Here is a 22,956-nt window from a genome sequence, read left to right as displayed (position 1 = left end):
CAAAATCAGACCCATACCTAAATTTTTGGTAGTTATTGTTTTCAGGCCAACCACTTGCAATGCGCCTGCTCCAAGCACCAGCTGACAGCTTCTTGAGTTGAAATACTGCATGAAGACCAGAGAACGTAAATAGTCACCTAAGATCTAGAGACTAGCTAGAATGTGACTTAATCTTTACTAAGCATATTTTCTCATTCACTGCATCGCAACAAAATCCCAGATGTTAGATGTGGAGAAACTTGCATTGAGGTTGTTCACACTGAAAACTGCCCATCTTTATAGATTACCTAAAATTGATTATAGAGGGTTTTACAAAATTGATAATGGAAAAAGTGAAAAAAGTGTGTAGAAATAAAAAATCTCATAAGTCTTTCATTAAGGTCTTTGTGTTATATAGTTTGAATACCTTGTGATATATTATCTGTCATTGGAAAACAACATATTCTACACACTTTTAAATTTTTCTGGAAAAAATCGCTTTGGAAAAAACAGGAAAAAAAAGTTTCAATTTTTTCCAGGCCTTCCTATCTCTAACCATGTCCTGCAAGAAGTTCAAATACCAGATTTCATCCTTATATAAAGATGTTACACTAATTATGTACAGGATGAAGCAATTATACCATCTTTACAATTTTCTGCTGTGAAGAACATGACGTTTTGGACTTCGAGGACTATGCATGTAGACTTGCAGACAAATGTGAAGTACTACACATACACATATATATTCGGGGAAGATGTGTCAGGGAAGTGGAGTGTGTCAGTAATATCACAGTTTTCCTCCCAGATTCCACCATATTAACAAATCTGTGCAAATAAAGCCAGCCCACCTGGCCCACAGAGAGAAAGGAACGACACAAAGATCAATGATCGCCACACTCACTTGGTAAGGAGCCTCTGATGGCCTAAGGGATAAAAGCCTCGTGACTTGAAGGTTGGGCTGCTGACCTGAAGGCTGCCAGGTTCGAATCCCACCCGGGGAGAACGCGATGAGCTCCCTCTATCAGCTCCAGCTCCATGTGGGGACATGAGAGAAGCCTCCCACAAGGATGGTAAAACATCAAAACATCTGGGCGTCCCCTGGGCAACGTCCTTGCAGACGGCCAATTCTTTCACTCCAGAAGCAACTCCGGTTGCTTCTGACATGAAAAAAAAAACTCACTTGGTGAATGAACAGCTCACCAACATGAATTCCAATAATGAAACTAGTTCTAAATCTGCTGAATGGGAAAAACAGGTGAGGACATCTGCATATCTTTTAGAACAGATAAACTTCAAATCTAATACTGAAAGTACTGTATAGTATATAGTGCAGGGCTCTGCCTACAAACAATGCATAGGAAGTGTTCTGGTGACACTGAAGAATTCAAAATTCCATGTTTTCAACTGTTAATAATGAAGTTGTTTCTTCCAAATTCCATGCATACCTATGCAGATCTATGTTAAACTTTTATTTAAAATAAAAGCTATGTAAAGGTAAAGGTTTCTCCCTGACATTAAGCCTAGTCATGTCCGACTCCAGGGGTTGGTGTTCATCTCCATTTCTAAGCTGAAGAGCCGGCGTTGTTCATAGACACCTCCAAGGTCATGTGGTTGGCATGACTGCATGGAGCGTCCTTATCTTCCCATCGAAGTGGTACCTACTGGTCTATTCACATTCGTATGTTTTCGAACTACTACGTTGGCAGGAGCTGGGGCTAATAGCAGGAGCTCACCCCAATCCCCAGATTTGAACCGCTGACCTTTTGGTCAGCAAGTTCAGCAGCTCAGCAGTTTAACCCGCTGCACTATCAATAAAAAGTACATTATGATATTCAAGAAATGGACTTTGGCAGAATAATCTCTCTCAGACCAACCATGAAAGGTTGGTCAGGATAAAGAAGTGATGAGGAAAACTTGGAGCTCAATAGAGAAAGGCAGGATATTGGCTTTGAATGTTTGCCATTTTACTTTGGAAGCCGACCTGAGTCCCCATGGGGAGAGAGGGCGAGTTAATATTATTATTATTATTATTATTATTATTATTATTATTATATCTAATTTCTAAATAAATATCTGCATTTTATAACACATCAGGGGGAGCAGTACCTTCAGTAAATCGGATAGGCGAGTAAGCATATCAGTAGCTATTGACGGGATGTTATCCACACACTGGCAGTACTCAAGGATGATTCTAATTAACAACAACACTGTCCTGAAAAACAAAGAACCAAATGCATAATTTAAGATCATATCTGAAGTCTACAGGTCAGTCATCCAATCTACACTCTAAAATGCCTTATCTTTTACTTATTCTTTTTCACATTTACTGTTTTGCGTGCAACATTGCCTGACAATTTTTACAATGGCACCAGGTAATTATAATGTTTTGATGCTGGTGGTTTTATTGTTTGTTTTTTTCCCTTTCATTTCATTTTGGGGCTTTTTCAATGGCCTTTAACACTCAGACTAGACATTACTACCTGGACAGCATATAAATTATGTATAAAACTATGCACCAAAATATTAAATAATTTCATTTCTTGATTAATTGTTTCATATAGATCATACATGTTTCAGACATTTTATATGATATATCTAATATTATTTTATCATTATTAACCATTGTACATGTAACATGATCAAGAAAAAATACACTTAAATGTATCATCTCATTCTGTATATGATTTTTTAACTTTTTAATTTCTTCAGCAAAAGGCTGCATGAAGCAGTGAATTACAAACATCAAATACAGGTGTGGTCTGCAACTAAAATGCCCCTGGGCTTTGATTTGGGAGGAATGCAAATCACCCCATTCAAGCATGGTCTACAGATCAAAGGGAAGAATGTAAATACCTCGCTAACATTTGCAGAGGCTCATCTTTCTTTAAAAAGCTAATTGCATCCTGAAGCCTTATTCTGCTTCATAAAATCTGTATTGTTTTAATATTCAAAATTACCATGCAAAATATACGGCAGATAACTCATCATAAAGAATAAAAAAACATATCTTACCCTACTACAGCATATTTTTGACCATCAACAATCAAGAACTCAGCTGGCTTTCTTTCCTCAGGAGCTAGACAAATGAATATATACATATATTTTAAAAAGTTATAGCTAAATACAATAAAAATCCCACTATAAATGTCTGGAGAAAGACTTGTAATCAGGTAGAGGTGATGAAGAGATGCATGCATTGAAGTATATGGAATTGCATGCTGGCAAGTGCGAATGTTGAAGGTGTGAGCGGCTGTCCCCCCATTCTTCTTTGTCCAGCAAAGAAATCAATTGGGCTGCCAGAGGAAGAAAGAGGTACTGTAGGCTGCTGCAGGAAGTTCCCAACTCATCTGCCTCCAGTAAAATAATCAAGTTTTACAGTCTAGTAAAAAAAATGGAGATTTTTATAAGGGGATGGGGATGACCAATCATAGTGCTGGAGAATGAAAGAGAGAAAAAGGTGTGGAGTTCATGCCAAAGCTACCTAGCTCTGGAATCATAGAATCATAAGAGTTAAGAGAGACCACATGGGCATCCAGTCCAACCCCCTGCCATGCATGAAAAGCACAATTTAAGCATCCCCAACAGATGGTCATCTAGCCTCTGTTTAAAAGCCTCCAAAGGAAGATTCCACCGAGGCAGTGAGTTCCACTGCTGAACAGTTGAATCTGTGTGCAGAAAACAAGATCCATTTGACTGAGGAACACAGACCACAAAGAAGAATGTCAATTACTCTGGTGTTCATTCTTCAACTCCCTGCTTCAACTGACTTTTAAGAAGTACCATCAGTCAGCTCATGCCCCCACAGAGTCACTCTTGGATCACACATGATATCTTACAGGTCACATACTTCATTCCCATCTCAACATTCTCCTGAAGGCAGCCTGCCTTAAAGGCTAAGTACAGGGTGGGACGTAAAGATCTCCCAATATGTTGAAAGGGCATACAAAACAAATGAAGCTATCTAGAAATAAATGGTATAGATTCCTGAAAAGTACATAAAAAGAGTTTTGTTTTAATGAGTTTTGAAAATCATATCAGACAAATTATTTTGTAAGGATGCAGTTTTAAATCTGCAAGCAGAATTCTCCTCAGACTCAGTCTGGATTTCACCAGGGCCTGCTGATGAGCGATTGTTTTCACATTTTCTGGTGCTCTAACAGTTCTAGGTTGGCAAGGGATCTTCTTTGCAGTGTGGATCCAGTTACCCAAAGATAAAAACATCATAGCAAATCATTCTCCAATCTGGTATAGATGCAGTTTGACCAAACGGAAAATGTTTACAGGACACTCTCTGCATCATTTTCACAGAACGATTGTTCTCATAAAACGCTTGAACAACAAAGCCCTGATGTTCACCGGTTTAACTCATAATGGGCGCTGAAGACGGCAGAGCCTAACCTACCGAATTAGACCTTCCCCAACTCTCCATCCCAATACAGTCCACACAGTGTCCCCTCAAAATAGGAGAGATCTTTGTGTCCCACCCTGTAAAAGCAGTGCAATCATTTTTTTTCATTGTGGCAGATCAAACTACAGATCACAGTTTATAACTACAGGAGATATGGATACTATGCTTTAGTGCTCATTTGCAAAACCAAGGTCATGCTGGAGAATGAAAGAGAATGGTGACATGAGAATAACCAGAGGAAACGGCAACACAAAACCCACCTCCTGCTTTTTTCTCAGGTAAAGCAATTTTGCCATCTGATATCGAGTCAACAAGATCTTGAAACTCTGCTGGAACATCAGCCTGCTTCCAGCGCTCATTATCTAGCAGAAGACTATTTATAAACATAAAAGAAAGAGGGTTTACAGAAAAAGAAAAAAGAAAACATTGCCTTAAAGTCTTTCATGTCTATAGTGATTTGCAGGTTGTTGCCAGGGAGTCAAAATCATAAAAGATTCAGTTGATGCAAATATAATCAATGGCAGATTTTCCAGAGATCTGAACTGGCAAGCACCAATGAGGATTTTAACTCCTGCAAGATGACCAAGTCTTATGTCTAGTTCACACATACAAGGAACTTTCCTCTGGAAAGTCTGTTTGTTTCAATGCCTCTTTTTCAGGGTACAGTGCTAGTAGCTAAACCCTGTGGGAAGTGACTTCTCATTTCCTTTCCACACACTGCAGTGCTCACGTAGTTGTAGAAATCAACATACAGTTTAGGCCTCCCATGAAATTAATGAGAACAGGCCACAGCCTATTATATGCCCTGCATGGCTCCCTCCTTCTCTCTCTTCCACAGCGGCTTTTCCAGGTCTTGTGAGACTAATCTTCATGGAATTCCTCAATCCACCCCTTGCTGCAAATTCCATCTCTCTTTAATCAATCCAGCTTCATACTGTTAGTATATGTTATTTCACTATATCAGCATTATTAATGGCAATTTGTTTTTTTCTGTCTTAAGGATATATCATATAAAAATCTGTATAATTACACATTTTGATTGAACACAATGTGAACCTTCTATAGAATTGGGGGAAAAGGAGTGTAATTTAGGCAGTAACTCTGTACATCCTATAAAGAAGAAACCGAGAAGCTGTTTTCAAAGACCAACAAACTGCATTACATTGTAAGATACACATAGAATCATACCTGAGTTTAGTTTTCCGTTCCTCGTGGAATCTATTTACAAATCTGTTAGCTTGACTCTGAAGTGCACCCCGCAATGACATACTCTTCCTACCACAGATATGTTCTGTATCCAAGATGAAGGTTTCCATTAGACGTGAAAGAGCAACAAACTCTGTAGAATTCAATTTCTCCAGGAACCCGTCCTACAGATCAAATTGAGGCAGTGGTATTATAGTTATTTCCATTCCTAAACTGCCCAAAGGCCAAACAATACAGAAATTGTCATCAAATTGACTGAGGATATTGAAAACAGACATTCAGAGGGAACAGGCTTTCCCTTTTTCACTTCTTTAACCCATCTGTATCTTTTTTACAGATTACAGGACGGTAACAGGATAACAAAGGGTCGTTCTTTTTTATAAACGCAGCAGCTAAATTTCGTAGTGGAGGGAGGAGATGATTTGCTCAAATTAATCCACTGACCTCTGGGGCTGAGATATTACTTTTAACCTAGGCTTTAAAGATTTAACATTTTACATCAGCCTCTTTTTCACAACAAATTTACCACTGACAGTTTTTAAAGAAATGTTTCTTCTCACCAGACTCACAAAAGGTAAATAAAAAGGAGCTATCTGCCTCAAAGCAGTATCTCACCACCAAACTAGGTACTGACTACATTCAGATGATCATTTCTTGTCTTAAGAAGCCAAATGTAGCAAAATGTCATAAATACTATTTGTTTTCCCCTTCATGATACCTGTATATCACCTGGAAATCTTTAAACATCGTTTCCTATTCAACAGAGAAATAAAAGCTACCAGCTTCAGAACCAATCAAGGTAGCTAATTAAAAAAATATATTAAGATGCTAATTTATTCAGATTAAATGAGAAACTATGGTTAATCAGTGAATGGATGAAAAACCACCTATCCTCTTTGGATCCCACCAATAGAGACTTCAGCTTAGCACACAACAATCACACTGACATTATGCTGCTTGTCATCCTTAAATGGCTTGGAACTACATTATTTGAAGGGCCGTTTGAATCGTGTATTGGTTTTATAACAGCAAAATCCATCGTATTGGCATTTTCTTTGGTGGCCCCATTCCCTTGAAACAATCTCAGGATGCCTCCTTGAATATTTTTTAAAAGACCACAAGGACCTGGTTGCTCAAGGCTGTTTTTAACTCATAAAAAAAACCCACAATGTATTGTGTCCTACTGTTGGAGTTGCCCTAGATGTTATTTAATGAACTGTATTTTTACTTTTTTGTTTCAAAGTTTTAGAGATTTAAGGTTGTGTAAATTGCAACCAATATCTTTGCTTTGCGAAGAAAACAAAAATATTTACTACCTTTCAACAAAGACTATTTTTATTCAGTTTAGATTGTAATTGCAAAGGAAATAAAAGTATTTTCCGTTAACTAGAAAAGAAGTCTCTTTTGGGATACAAGTCTATGTGTGGAACTTACTTTTGCTCTAGACATGAGGAATTTGACAGCTCGATCATGGCAAATGTCTGAGGCACTGTAAAGGAGCTCCTGGATGTTGTTTGCTAATCTACCCAGTTCCAATTCTGATAACTTTATATCTTCACCAATCCTGAAAATCAGGTAAAAGATAGTTTGATTCCACATTATATGTCAGCTGAAATAATGAATACCCACCACCAGTCCACTCAAAAAAAAGAAAAAATCTGTCTGAAGGTACATATGCATTTTCAACGTCATATTTTGATACCAATATTTCTCTTGTTACTCAGTGCAGTAGCTGGGGTAAGTGATGAATAAAATGTAACTACTACAAAACAAGGGTGGCCATTTACTCCTCATGTGGATCTTAATCTAGCATTTAGAGTTTTACATATAAAATAATCAGAAAACAAAAGTATTATACACCAGCTTGATTTCTACCTCTTCGATTCAGAGAAAGAACTACACTGGAAGCTTGAGTGACAGCAACTAAGAGAAATATGGTCCAAGAAGTACTGCTTAACATGTCAGGAAAATCTACAGATTCAATTATTATAGAAGTCATTGTTCTATAAGAAAATCTAGCCTCAACATTTTGCTGTCTAAATTCCAGAGAATTATATTAATGTAGCACTCCTTATCAACTGAACTGGGAACAGAAACAGCATAGTTTTATTTTATTGTGTTGAATTTATGTTTTCTCCTGACATGGAAACCAAGGGAGCTTACAAGACTCAAACAAGGTAAAGTTAAAGCCTGATGACAAAGAAGTTCAAACACAGTTAAGCAAATTATCAAATTAAAATTCCATTTAAAAAAATGTAAACTAATTTCAAAACATAATCAATATAAAATGCAAAACACACTCCACCCAAAGACTCTTTAAACAGTAAAAGAATAGGAAGAATGTGTTGCTTATTTCTTGATGTGGTTCTCACAGTCATCTGTGGATTTACCAAATGGGTTGTGACACCTATACAGAACATTTTAGAGTTGCGTGAACTTTACCTCCATCCCCTCACTGTGCACTCCTCATTGCAGCTTAGCTTCCTCCCCTTCCTTAGTTATTATCTGCCACTAACAGCAGTTGGGGAAAAGAGGTGGTGGGTGGGTTGTTTGAATTCATAGGCAACCGATCCAAGAACCATAGTTAGAGCTAATATGTGTGAAATCATACAAATGGGTGACTTAACTAGCTCAGACAAAAAGATAAGGAAAGCCCACCCGATTCAATCTATGGTGAGGAAAGAAGATTGGGATCAAGTTGATGCTTTGCAGAGTCACAGTAACAACAGTGAGATGCATCAAGCTGAGATACTGCAATTCACCAGAGGTTTTACAAGGGACTAGGGACTTGAATGTACCAAATCTCAATCCAATGTTTTAACTACTTATACAAAGGTATGGAACACCAGATAAGTATTTTTTTAAAAAAACCAAAAACTTCCAGATGCGATTTATTACAAACAAAACTAGCAGCAGTATTTGCTCTACAACCCCTCAAGACAGGATGGCAACCAAGTAAATAGCCTCTATTTTCCCCCAGAGACTCTAAGGAAGAGTAGTAAAGAAGTGCGGTAATTCCACAGAAAGGTAAGTCCAGTAGATCTCTGCAGTTTCTTGCACACCTACGGAGTGGACAATTCAATGAGTGAACAAACATTTTCAGATTGTATCAGAATGGAGATGGAAAAAAGTGACACTTTACTTATTTCTCATGGAAAAGTAATCTGTTGAATTTAATGCTTATGGTATAAAGCAATGTTTCGTGTCAGAATTCACGGTTGAGAATGTAAGACTCATTTATCTCAAGGAGTAAACAGGATATGACCAATGTGATAAAGTGGGTCTTGGACATTATGGTTTTCTATGTCAGTAAGCGTTAGCTTTCAAATCCTCATATTTACAAACAGTGACTATGCACTTATTATGCTGGAGTAGTCCCGTTCCGTTTTATACACTGAGGACCCACTTCTGTGTTTAGACCAGGATCTGGATTGAGCATCTTGAGCATTCTTACTACTTACATGATGTCCATTCCACCCGGTGTAGTACTGGATGACGTCTGCTCCTTGCTAGATGAGGAATCAGTGGCACCTTCAGGCTCAGATACAGAGTCACTGCTGCTGGGTTCACTGTCTGGAGAAAGGATCCTCTGAGAGACAGAATCCGCTGCGGTGGCAAAGTCCCCTTCAGTGAAGGCATCACTTAAGAACATGCCCTCGTGCGTCAAATAAGCTACTTCAGTGTCTATGGTACTCTCCTTTGCAGAGTTCTTCGGGGCAGAGGCATCTCCCAGCTCCTTGCTTCTTTGGTTCTTGTCTAGAACCAGGAGAACCACATTTCTTATGACACTTAGTGTTGCCTAGGACAAGACAGAGTGGTTGATTTTTGAAGTGCAGCTCACGCTCTATTCCACAAAAAATAAATATTTCATATGAATGTTTCTATTTTAAATACTGCCCAACTTTTATACAGTAACATAATGTTTTCATGGTTTTTATGCATCAATTGTACATCATATAACCTGTCCCTGAACAGGAACAGTTTTTATTTGAATAATAATGGTGCAAAAGGCACTAAAAACATTGCCATATTCTAAAATTAAATGTATATGCCATCACACTTTCTCAACAGGTGATAAATGGTCAAAAAGTGGAATTTATTGAAATGTGGAACCATTATGAATAATAATAATAATAATAATAATAATAATAATAATAATAATAATTTATTTATATACCACCCTATCTCTCAGAAGGGATTCAGAGCGGTTTACAACGATAATACACAGCAACCAATACATAACAATATAAAAAGCAGATTATTACACAAAATAAAATGTTACACTAAAAATAACAATAAATGATAATCACAACAGGTTCCAATTGGGGGGCGAGGATCAATAATCCCATAGGTTAACATGATCCATAACCAGGAAAGATTAGACTGTGCAGTATATATCAGGGTCAAAGTCGGTGGGTTAACTGTACAATGATCTTATTGTATAATGTGTTTTAATTATTTTAATGGTTTCTTTTAAGTGATTTTAACTGACTTGTAAGTTTAATTCTATTTTAATTTTTATATATTTTATATTTTTTTTATATTTTGTTGATTTATTGTTGTAAATTTGTGTTTTTGTTTTGATTTTATATTGTGATGTTGGGCAAGGCCCCATGTGAGCCGCCCCGAGTCCCTTCGGGGAGATGGGGCGGGGTACAAGAATAAAATTATTATTATTATTATTATTATTATTATTATTATTATTATTATTATTATTATATGTTGTAGATTTTAAATTGCATTTTTATAATGCTGTGAACCCAATGCTGTGCAGCAATCAAGTAAGAAAAGCAGTGTATAAACAAACAAATAAACAAATTATTCAATGTTTCCCTCTGCACCTCCAAGCAAAGGAGCTAAGGGGAAGAGAAGAATTGGAACCGCACCGGAAATGCCACCATTTTCTTACATCCCATTTGCTTTCTATTCCTGGCTCCTTCAGCTTCTCATTCCATTGGAGAGCCTACATCAAATTAATGTTTTCTAGTTGTAATTTAAGAGAGTGGAAATTGAAAATTGTTGAAAAACAGAGGACATTGATACATTAAATGTCCATCAGTTCCATCATTACGGGCTTTCAAATGGGCTCAAAAATTAACTTGTTTACCTCAGTCTGCAACTGCATGAGAGTTATCCTGGGACCAGTGTGTGCATAGTGTGTGTATCAGCTTTTAACTGTTATTTTTGATTATATTGTGTTTTGCAGGAATAACTTTATCTGTATCTCCCTTTTGAGAATAATTAATGGTGGCTAAAACTGTAGTTTAAAATATATTAAATAAAAAAATTAAAATGCATTTTATCGCATGGAAGAAATGCAGTAATAACCACTCCTTCCAACAATAACTGAAGGTCCTATGCCTATCACTTTAGAAGTGAAACAGGCCAACTCAAAAATACAGGAGGGATGTCAGTACTCTAGAGAAATATATCTGTTAAAGTGACACCAATTACTTGTGTATCATTGGAAAGTATGGAAGATTCCAAAGAAAGGGGAAGGCATCTCTTGACTGGAATCTCTAACATAGGGTTGCCAGTTTGAATGCAGGGCAGGGCTCATTTAATGTTAATACTGATCACATTCCGAAACTGGACAAGTATTGTAAGTTGAAGGAAATCTCAACTTACAGAAAATGCCATTCCCTCCCCCAGTTATTGTCTTGCTAAGAGACAGTGAGGGAAGCAGTGTGGAAGAGACAAGAACAGAGGCATCTTTCCCCTCTCTTTACCAGGGAGGCAATAGCTTGCTGTGCTGGTCCCTGTATCTCATTCGAAAGTTACAAGAGATGTATATTTATCTTAAGTATCTGCTATATATTTATCATAATTATACAGCAAGTGTCATATCAATTGGTTCACTCTAAAAAAAAGAGGCAGAAATGTCAGTAAACTGTTATATACCTTGGACTTGTTTCCACTGTATATTTACATAAATTGAACTTACTTCTATCTATTACATTTAATTCTACAGTTTGAATAAAATGGTCCCAGAGAAGTAATTTTAAGTAAAAGAGATCTAAAAGAAAATCATAGTAATGTAATTTTATTGGAAGATGCACCTAATTCAGCTTTCGCCACCTTGGTATCTCTTATCTATTTAGGTTATGACTCCCTATCACCACTGTCCACGGCTGCAAGTCCCATGCTGTTTGTGTTTGATGGAAGTTGTAATCTAAAACCTCTGATTTCGAAGAGTCAGATTATACATAGGGCTTTTAAAAAAGGTTATCCATTAAACAAAGAAGCTCTACTATGAAACTATGAACACTAAATAAAAGGGGAAAGGTGGAAGGAAACAATGAGAACAATTCAGGCAACAGCTTAATTTCAAGTCACAAACCAATAGTCTCTGTCAATTCTTAAAAGTACTACCCTGTCATAGAAGGCATGAAAGAAGAAGTCTTTTTGAAAGTAGAAAGAGTCTGGGGCCCAATCTAAACTGCCATATAAAATCCAAATTAGCTGCTTTGAACTGGGTCATATGCAGTATAGACTCATATAATCCAGTTCAAATCAAATAATCTGGATTGCCTGCTTTGATAATTTGGATTGTGTGGCAGTGCAGAGCCAGCCTGGTGAAACTACCTGTGGAATGAATAAAGCACACTAACTAGAGAAGGTAGTAGATAATAAACTACAACCAAATACCCTTACAAGTATTGTATCAGTTATCCTCAATCCCCTGTCTCTTGCTACAGAGCTAAAGCCCAGTTATAGGCCTCAGGTTATCTCTCTCCCCACAAATATGCTGTCAAAATGAATTCCCGTTGCAATCTATCAATCTGACTCTTTCACTCCATGTGACCATTTGTACCTACCAGTCTGCACTAGACCAAAAAGGCCAAACCTCTCCATTTTACAAGTTTTAAAGCTTCTAATTCATAGATATATAACCAGGCCTGTACCCATGATCTGTGCCCTGGATTAGACAGAATTAGTTTCACTGTGTACAAATCAGATGTGACTGAAGTAAACAAAAGCTCTCTTCAATGATTTAATTTCTTGGTTTAATAAACACACGAAAAGGGAGAGTGTACTAGCCCACTCTTTTCTTCATGTGTTTCCAGCATCCCTAACATGTGATTTGAGAACAGGAGAGTCTCTTCTATGCATGGACTAGCTCTATCAAATTTGGCTTGCTAATTGTCCAGGGTGACTTTCTGGAACAGCGATTCTCAACTTGTGGGCCCCCAGAAATCCCAGCCAGTTTACCAGTTGTTAGGATTTCTGGAAGGCCAAAACATCTGGAGACCCACAGGTTGAGAGCCACTGTTCTGGAAGGAAAGTTACCCTCCATATATAGGGATCCCATAATAAAAAGCAAGATACAAATATTTTAATGTTAAAGCAGTAAGAGAGTAGATTCTAATCATCATCAGAATGAGCATAGAGAAGGCATGATATCTCTCCCTCTCACATAAACATCCATGTATACTCATCATCACAGAACTGAAAACAAAGATGGGAAATCTCCATCCTTCAGTGCAAAAGCCAGATATGCAAACATCTAGTTCAGCTCTCTAACAAGAACAATATATTTCACTCTCATGGGCAAGAGGAAGAAGAAAGAGAAGAACAGAAAGAGAGAATGAGAGGGAAGAGCTGCTGAAGAGGACAGAAAAAGGAATGGCAGAGTGAGGATGATCTGGGGTGAGATGCAACTAACCTGTTTGCAATTCTTTGTTTTCCTCAAGAACCCTTTCTCCCTCCCTCCCTCTTGGCTTCTACCCCATTCTTCCCATCTGCTTTTTACCACTTTCTCCCTTCACTTTTATTCATACAATTAATGACTGCAAAGAAGAGTGTGTTTCTTAGATACCTGATAATTTAATCTACGAAGACCATATTATATCTGTGGTCCCTGGCTCCTGCATAAAAAACCCTTGCTTCACTGGGAGTGGTGAGACAACAAAAATGTAGTGACTTCATTGGGGCAGAAGAATGCTTTGTGTATGTTCAGAGACACACAAATCTCAGATTAAAAATCCTCCATTTTTGATTCACGGACTAATCTTTGCAGCTACACATTTAGTACTTGCAATCAATCGTTGCTTTCTTAAGAAAGCTCTTTATTACTTTTAACAAACAAGACATTTGAAAATCTATGTGGGAAAAACCTCAGAGGGATGTAGATGAGTGACAAACTGCATTGAAAATGAAAGGCTGTCCATGCTTTACAACAACTTTTCCTAACTTAATGGTTCCCAGGCATGCTACCTGGCAATCATATCATAAAAGGCTTTCAATCCATGTGGGAAAAAATCCACTTTGGAGGCAGGTAATTTTAAAAGGTAATTTGAAACCAAAATTCCAAGCTTGGCATTATCAAATATTATTTAACCTATTCATATTACCTTAATTCTCTTGAGAAATATTATAAAATTAGAAAAAACATCTTTCAATAGATCGAACCACTGGGGAAAATTCATCATCCTCATCTGATCTGCAAGTCTGTTAAGAAAACCATAAAACAAACATTATAATTTACTTTGCTTTGGTTTCAGTGCTGGGGAAAATTTTGTTAATTCCATCCTCAATTTTTCTGTATCAGTCTCCTATCAATATCTAGGTCTACTTCATACTGTTAACAATCATTAATTTAAAACTTATTAATATTTATAAATTTTAATATTAAATTTCAGAATAGGAATACAAATCTATAATGATAGAAATGAACATATGTTCTAAGATTTCAGGATTTGGGGTGGGGGTGGGGAGAGACATCTTCGAATAGTTTCAAACATCCAGCATCATGCCAGTTTGGTCATTCTGATACACCATTTGACTTTGCTATTCTGGCAATCAACTGAAATTAACTTGATAGAACACAGTTTAAGTATGTATTCTCAGAAACAAACTAAAGAACTGTGTGTGTCTAGAAAAGGATAGCCAGTTTTTGACTGCAGCTGCTAGTATTTTTTTTACTATTTATTTTATTTATTTTATTACATCGCTTCTACCCCGCCCTTCTCACCCATCAGGGGACTCAGGGCGGCTTACAGTATAACCATACACATTAAAAACAGTTGTCATCAAATTTAAAAATCCATCAAGATTAAAAATTACAATAAAATTAAGAATATCCATTAAAATATACATAATTATACATTTAAATATACATTTAAGGCGCTTTCCATGTTCATGTGGGGTCTGTCAGTAGGTCATATATTCTTATCTCATTTTTTTGCTGCTACTCATGCTCAAATGCCTGGTCCCATAACCACGTTTTTGTCCTCTTTCGGAAAGACAGGAGGGAGGGAGCCTGCCTGACTTCAGTGGGGAGGGCGTTCCATAGGCGGGGAGCCACCACTGAAAAGGCCCTGTCTCTCGTCCCCGCCAGCCGCACCTGTGAGGCTGACGGGACCGCGAGCAGGGCCTCATCTGACGATCTTAAGCTTCGAGGTGGGTCGTAGCGGGAGACACGTTCGGACAGATAAGCTGGGCCGGAACCGTTTAGAGCTTTATAGGTTAAAGCCAGCACCTTGAATTGTGCTCGGTAGCTAATTGGCAGCCAGTGGAGCTGGCGTAACAGAGGAGTAGTACGCTCCCTGTACGCCGCCCCAGTTATTAACCTGGCAGCCTCCCGTTGGACTAATTGAAGCTTCCGAACAGTCTTCAAAGGCAGCCCCACGTAGAGTGCATTGCAGTAGTCTAAACGAGATGTAACAAGGGCGTGTACCACCGTGGCCAAGTCCGGCTTCCCAAGGTACGGTCGCAGCTGGCGCACAAGTTTTAATTGTGCGAAGGCTCCCCTAGCCACCGCTGAGACCTGGGGCTCCAGGCTCAACGATGAGTCCAGGATCACCCCCAGACTGCGCACCTGCGCCTTCAGGGGGAGTGTGACCCCATCCAGCACAGGCTGTAACCCAGTACCCTGTTCAGCCTTCCGACTGACCAGGAGGACCTCTGTCTTGTCTGGATTCAATTTCAATTTGTTGGCCCTCATCCAGTCCGACACAGCGGCCAAGCACCGGTTCAGGACCTGGACAGCTTCCTTAGTGACAGGTGGGAAGGAGTGACAGAGCTGGACATCATCTGCGTACAGATGACACCGCACCCCGAAACTCCTGATGATCTCTCCCAGCGGCTTCATGTAGATGTTAAACAATATGGGAGATAACACAGAGCCCTGCGGGACCCCACAAGTCAACGGTTGTGGGGCCGAGCAGGCATCCCCCAATGACACCATCTGGGACCGACCCTCCAGGAATGAGTGGAGCCACTGCAAAACAGTACCTCCAAGTCCCATTCCCGCGAGGCGTCCCAGAAGGATACCGTGATCGACGGTATCGAAGGCTGCTGAGAGGTCCAGCAGAACCAGCAGGGACACACTCCCCCTGTCCAGTTCCCGGCGTAGATCATCGACTAAGGCGACCAAGGCTGTCTCAGTACCATGCCCCGGCCTAAAGCCAGACTGTGCCGGATCCAGAAAATCAGTGTCAACCAAGAAACCCTGGAGCTGCGAAGCAACCACATGTTCCAAGACCTTGCCCAAATAGGGGAGATTGGAAATAGGCCGAAAGTTTCCGAATTGAGTGGGATCCAATGATGGCTTTTTCAACAGCGGCTTGATCACAGCCATTTTTAGGCTCGCTGGAAACTTGCCCTCCCGAAGGGAGGCATTTACCACCACCTTCACCCACTCGGCCAAACCCCCTCTGGCTTCTCTCACCAGCCAGGATGGGCAGGGGTCTAGGATGCATGTGGTCGGTCTCGCCTCTCCCAGGATCTTGTCCACATCCTCGAGCTCAACCAATTGAAATGAATCCAACAAAACTGGACAAGCAGGTGCACTCGTTACATCCTCAGAGACTGCCGTTAATATGGTGTCAAAGTCGGAACGGATCAGAGCGACTTTGTCCGCACAGAACCGAGCAAATGCTTCACAGCGGGCTGCCGAGTTATCAGGGCTCCCACCTTGATTGGTGGGAGTTAACAACCCTCTGATGACACGGAACAGCGCCGCCGGACGGTTCTGTGCGGACGCAATGTTGGCCGCAAGGTGGGCTCTCCTTGCAGCTTTGATTGCCGCGGCATATGCCCTAAGATAGGAGCCTAGCCGTGTTCGGTCTGACTCGTTATACCCTGATCGCCACACGCACTCTAGTTCCCTCTTCTTTCGCTTCATCGCTGCCAGCTCCTCAGTAAACCAAGGAGCTGGTTTAGCTCGGTTACTCGAGAGGGGACGCTCCGGAGCAATCGTGTCTATTGCCCTAGTCATCTCTCCATTCCAGAGAGAGACCAGAGCATCAACAGGATCACCTGCCGAGGAGGCGGGAAATTCCCCAAGAGTCGTCAGGAATCCTTCTGGATCCATAAGTCTCCTGGGGCGGACCATTTTAGGTCCACCACCCCTGCAGAGGTTGGGGGGCACAGTAAGTCTAAACCTGATCAGGTGATGGTCGGTCCATGGCAACGGAGCGATGGTGAGCTCCTCCACACCGCCACCTTCCTCCCATCCCTGACAGAAGACCAAGTCCAGTGTGTGTCCCGCACTGTGGGTGGGGCCTGTTACTAATTGGGACAGCCCCATGGTTGCCATGGCGGCCATGAACTCCTGAGCTGCACCTGAGAGGTTGGTCTCGGCATGGACATTGAAGTCCCCCAGCACTATGAGCCGCCGGGACTCCAACGCCAGGCCCGAGACCACCTCAGCTAGCTCAGGCAGGGAGACTGTAGTGCAGCGGGGTGGTCGGTACACTAACAGAATCCCTAATCTGTCCCGGTCTCCCACCCTCAGGTGGACACATTCAAACATGGTCGACTGAGGGACAGGGCACCTGGTCAGGGGGATGGAATCCTTATAGACCACCGCGACCCCACCTCCCCTCCCTCCAGATCTCGGCTGGTGCTGTACGGAATAACCCGGCGGGCAGAGCATAATATTCTGGCTAGGGCTGTTAAGAATTATGGTCCATCCTCATCTAGAGGCCAATTTGCTCATTCCAGTTTTTGTTGATGTTATTTAATATTCTTTCTTCCATTTGCAATATTATATTAACCATATACTACTCAGAGACTTAGTCATTTCAGATTTTGAGAAAAAAGACCAGTAACTCCACATTTTTAGTTTCTACAATGTATCCCTTTTCATTAAATGGGTTTGGTTCAGAAATAATGCTGATTTACTATTTTTGGAATGGGTTTACCTCACCCCTAGATTTGCAGAGTTCAGAAAGTTCAGATCTGCAGATTTGCAGAAAGTTTCAGTGTTATTTTACATTAACCTTAGCTATTTCTGCTATTCTGACAAACTCTAGTCAATCTGAGGTATAACCATAAACAAGAAGATTTCAAGTCATGGCTTATGAAACTTATTTCTGCTAATCACAGTAAAGAATGAAAAAAATAAGCAAAAAACCCCTGTGTTGACAAAAATATGAAAAAAGATCAAGAGCAACTGATGGTGAATTCTGGCTTTGAAATAGAGAAAAAGATAAAATACTTAAATGTTAGGTAAAGGTAAAGGTTTTCCCCTGACATTAAGTCTAGTTGTGTTTGTTTGATGCTCACTTTCAATGTCATGTGGCCGGCATGACTGCATGGAGCACCGTCATCTTCCCACCAGAGTGGTACTTATTGATCTACTCATACTTGCATGTTTTTGAACTGCTAGGGCTGGGGCTAACAGCGGGAGCTCACCCCGCTCCCTGGATTCAAACCGCAGACCTTTTGGTCAGCAAGTTCTGCAGCACAGAGGTTTAACCCACTGTGCCATTGGGGGCTGCTACTTAGATGTTACTATTGTAAAATAACATACAGTTCATAGTTACCATAGTAACTTAGATATTATTATGATAAATATGAACTGTATGTTATTTCAGAATAACTATGTTAAGACATGGAATGAAATTAAAAGTGATTACAAAGATAGGAGAAATTGAAGATGTTATTTTTGGGAAGGCTCTCAGTGATAATGATAAATGTTTTCCCAAGAGTGTTGCTTTTATTTCAAACAATAATTACTTCCTGAGACTATTTCATTCAGGCAACAGCAGAAATATTTGCTGAAGTTCACATAGCAAGGGGAGAAACCAAGAAGTAAATATAAAATTTTACAAGATGTAAAATGAAGATTGGGCTGGGAAATGTATTTATCTGCTTGTTGTTTGATTTGGTTGAAAGATTGGCTTGGGCTGAGAAATGAGGACTCTGATCATTAGACTCAGAAGGACATGACCTGAGGTTTGGGTGATATGGATATTTATGGTATTATAAAGTTAAAGTGAATGTAGTTTTTAATAATTTTTTTTGAGAAAGGTCTTGCTAAGATTATGAAATAGATACAATCCAAGGTTGTGATCTAAGATGCCTTTATAAATCTCAACACAAGAAGCATTTTATAGAAAGGAAACAGCAAAAAAGAAGGAAAGGAGACATATATATATATCATATATATAACATTTGGAATGAGAACAATAAGGATATAGATTGAAACCAAATGAGAAATTACTGTCAAAAGATTTTGATTTGTATTCTAATATTTGAAAGATTTAAATTGGAAAAAGGTTGTGTGGCTTTAACAGAAATACAATTTTACTTGGAGAAGGAAGATTTTATATACTAAGATTTGTAACTACCATAAGGAAATAAGACATGGTTAACTTTCTTCTTTTTGTTTCTGGATGTATTTTTTTCTTTTTTCTTATTTTTTAGTGTATATCTATACAGTATATGTTTTTGTCTTTTATTGCATTTAGAAATTCTTAATAAAAATCCTTTAAAAAGAATAACATTAACCACATTTTAATATTTATAAGACACTCTAAACTGCAATTAAATTAAAAAATAAGTAGAAGTTATGGTACGTATATGGTACCATAACCATAAGTTATAACTACCATAAGTTATGGTAGGCTTTGCTGAGCAACAGAGGCAGCCAGAAGGTGAGAGCTCTACTTTAGAACTTCTGCCTGGGGCCTGCCTCACCAAACATACTGGGCGTGGTCCCCATAGCTGTGCCATCTCACCTGAAGCCAGCAGCAGATAAAAACACCATCACTGGACCCAGGGCCTGCTTTGCTGAGCAACAAAGGCAGCCAGAGGGTGAGAGCTTTATTTTAGAACTTCTGCCTGGAGCCAGCCTGACCAAACATACTGGGCGTGGCCCCCACAGCTGTGCCATCTCACCTGACAAGCTCAAGACTCTGGGTTCATGTGCAATCCACTTATGTTAAGCCAATCAATAAGATCTTGGCGCTCTATGACTTTTATCAACATGGATAGACACCTCTATCCATGAGGAAAAAAAACACCCCCCATCTACTTCCCCAAGGACCTCATATCACAGCTTATACTGCCCCCCCCCCCCCCATGAAGACCTGGGCTGTACCTGAACAGTATCCAGAGGAGTCCTTATTTGTGATGATCTGGGAATCTTTGGGAGGGCATAAAGACTGGGGCTAGATATTGTGGGGAGGGAATTGGGAGGCAGGTGGGAGAGAGGAATGGTAGCCAAACCTTTTTACCTTGGTCCTGTTTAACTTGTGCAATTGTGCAATATAAGAATTCTAATTCAGCCAGCACCTTAAACACTCTGACATTACATCTGCCCTGTTGGCTTGTCGCAAACTGCCTTTTTACTTTTAATGTTTTAACTGTTTACTAATATTAGATCTATTAGTAAACATGTCCTAAATGTTTGATTTATATATTTAATTTCTATTTTTGTTATTTTTAAGTCATTCGATAAGTACACCTGATGTTGTTCATTTTGTTTATGATTTGATCTGTTTGTTATGTTTTCACATGTATGGTTGGCATTGAATTTTGCCATTATGTTGTAAACCGCTTTGAGTCCCCCCCAGGGGTGAGAAAAGCGGTATATAAATGCAGTAAATAAATAAGTATAGACCACCCTCGAGAAAGAAAGAAAGGACAATCACATGAACCCTCAGGTTTACTGTGTCTGATTTTCCTTTTACTAGACTATGGTTTAACATTATGTCTGAACCAGGCCAATGAAAAACACTTGGATATAAGACACAACTCTGGGTTCTTAAGTACAAAATACAGTAGCATTTAGGGATTCCTCCTGCACAACCCATTTTTAAATATACTAACTTCTCTATGGGCATTACATGGCAAATCATAATTCAGAATACTAAAAGTAGAATTACTGAAAAGGGAAGGGGAAACATGTACACAGTCAGAAGAGATTTTTAAAATATGTACAAATAAGGAAGTAATAAAAAGCCTATTTTACTTCTAAAAATCAATACTTTATAATAGTAAACCTGTCCCCTTTATATCATTTGTACTTACTTAACCACCACTTCTGTGTCTATTTCTTCTATTTGCGATACTGTATTAACCACACACTGCAAATAAGAGAAAAATGTTTTAAGCGTGTCCCTCAAATTTATTGTTTTTGCAAATTATTTTGACATTTCCTATTCAGGTCTGTTATATCTTGAATCAATATAATTAAATAATGCATCTAGTACAAAGGAAACATAGGATGAGTTATACAAATGTTTTATGAAGGAACTGGTATGGAGAATTTAAAGAAAGAAATGGGGTTAAGCTGAAGCTGTTGGAGGCTCTCTCCCTTTATTTAAAAGGATCCATCCACATAAATGGGTCCTGTTTTCCTGTTTCATTCTCCAAAGATCAGCAAGAAAACATAACCAGATTGAAAAAAATATACGGCTTTGCAGTTTGCTGTCTCTTCTTCATAATGCCCCATTTCCCACGTGTTCCTTCAAATATAACAGACGCTTGTTTCCTAGACATTTTGTGTGCTGGAGGTACCTAGATTTTTGGATCTGCCTGCAGCTTTAGGTTACACTGTCCGTAAGACATACGTAAAACAGACCAGATGCTTTCCCATTTTGTATTATGGATGAAATGGGTATTCAACCATTTCCTTACTGAGATGGTTCTCAGCACAACAAAAACCACATATTTTACCAATTGTAATTTGAGAAAAAAGAAGAGTCTATGTTGTTATTTTTTGCCATATGTATAAATCAGGAAAACTGTACAAAATACAAAAAGCTATACAGATAATTATATGTTAAAATGTTCTTTGTCTCTGTCTCTCAATTGGTGTGTGCGTGCTGTTTGCCTATGTGTTCTGTGGACAATACTGTATGCTGTTTCTTGTACTTAGAGTTGTAGTTTCCTATTTTTAAAGTTGTGTAACCTTTACATTTATGTAATCCTGAAGTTGTTCAAAATTTAAAGCCATGTAACATTCCATTTTGTGTTTTTTCATTGCTTTTTTGGAAAGTAGCTTTCTAGTAAAATATGCTGCTTTGGGGAAGCTCCATAGCGCCCCCCCCCCCCCCCCCCCGCGAATGTTGTGCAGTTCCCTGTCACTGCAGGGGATTAAGTTCCCAAGTGTATTGGCATTATAAAGAGAAATGGTTTTTTCCCATTACCTCTTGGGAATGGGAAAAATCTAGAGTTATGATCCCTAAACCATTTGGGTCCCACTAACAAGACACAGAAGAGCCTGATTCCACAGACCTCAGTCCTCGGGCACATGCAAATATAGAGAAGTGTCCCTTCAAGTATCAAAGTGCCAAATTGTTAGGGAACTGAATGCTGTGCCAAGTGCCTTGATTTCAGGAAGCAGACTGGCAGACAGTGCAATTCCTTTAAGCTAGTGTAAAATGGTCTCTAAATAGGACTATGATCTATAATTAAGTTATTGAGGTTTACACTCCAGTCATCCTCAAAGTCAATACCATATGGAGTACATTATGTCTGATTTGGAAGGCATCCATAAATGAGCTACTGTGGTTATCACTATATGGGACAGGCTACAGTTGGAGAACCAGTTGAAACTGGTCCTAAGCCCTCCAGGCCAAGGAATCCACTTAGGCCAAAATCAGTTAAGATGGGTCTCTAAGCATTACCATATCTGCTCCATCGGGGAAGTGAAACCCCTTCCAGGGGTCACACAATTTAAGAGAAAATGTAAAAAAAAACAGAAACCCGATGTTCTGGTGGTCTCTGATTTCACTTAAGTTGTTTAAAATTTATTAGGGCCTTAGCAATAAATGCTGGAAATTGTAATCCCATAAGGGCTCATATTTCAATATGTCATGGACTAGCAATAAAGGCAACATGCATTGGAAAATGATACCAAAGCAGATACAAGATATTTTTAAAATCAGAATACAATTTTAGATTGAATGTTTTAATTGATGTTATCTAAAGAAAAATGTAAAGGAATAGATTTTAAAACATTCCTTATCATGTAGTAGATATTATCTACTACATGATAATAATGACAAGATGACTATTCACCCAACCAAAAAAAGAATGGGTTATAACAATCTTGGAAATGGCCGAAAGGGGTAAGTTATTCATATATTTTAGAGAGAAAAGGCTATAAAGGCTACATAAAGGCT

General features: G+C 39.1%; 1 protein-coding gene across 1 annotated transcript in view; it reads right to left on the bottom strand.

Moving 5' to 3' along the window:
• Window positions 1-22,956, bottom strand: part of vps54 (VPS54 subunit of GARP complex) — a 59,628-nt gene that overhangs the window by 7,013 nt on the left and 29,659 nt on the right. The window contains exons 11-19 of the mRNA XM_003215187.4: window positions 20,858-20,913; window positions 13,948-14,044; window positions 9,055-9,392; window positions 7,028-7,157; window positions 5,576-5,757; window positions 4,648-4,760; window positions 2,992-3,055; window positions 2,086-2,191; window positions 18-105 (exon numbers count right to left, since the gene is read on the bottom strand). Coding sequence (XP_003215235.2) covers window positions 18-105; window positions 2,086-2,191; window positions 2,992-3,055; window positions 4,648-4,760; window positions 5,576-5,757; window positions 7,028-7,157; window positions 9,055-9,392; window positions 13,948-14,044; window positions 20,858-20,913 — 1,174 coding nt within the window. The remainder of the gene's footprint in view (window positions 1-17; window positions 106-2,085; window positions 2,192-2,991; window positions 3,056-4,647; window positions 4,761-5,575; window positions 5,758-7,027; window positions 7,158-9,054; window positions 9,393-13,947; window positions 14,045-20,857; window positions 20,914-22,956) is intronic.

This window comes from Anolis carolinensis, chromosome 1, assembly GCF_035594765.1.
Source record: "Anolis carolinensis isolate JA03-04 chromosome 1, rAnoCar3.1.pri, whole genome shotgun sequence".
NCBI lineage: Eukaryota > Metazoa > Chordata > Lepidosauria > Squamata > Dactyloidae > Anolis > Anolis carolinensis.
This window is presented reverse-complemented; position numbering and strand designations above follow the sequence as displayed.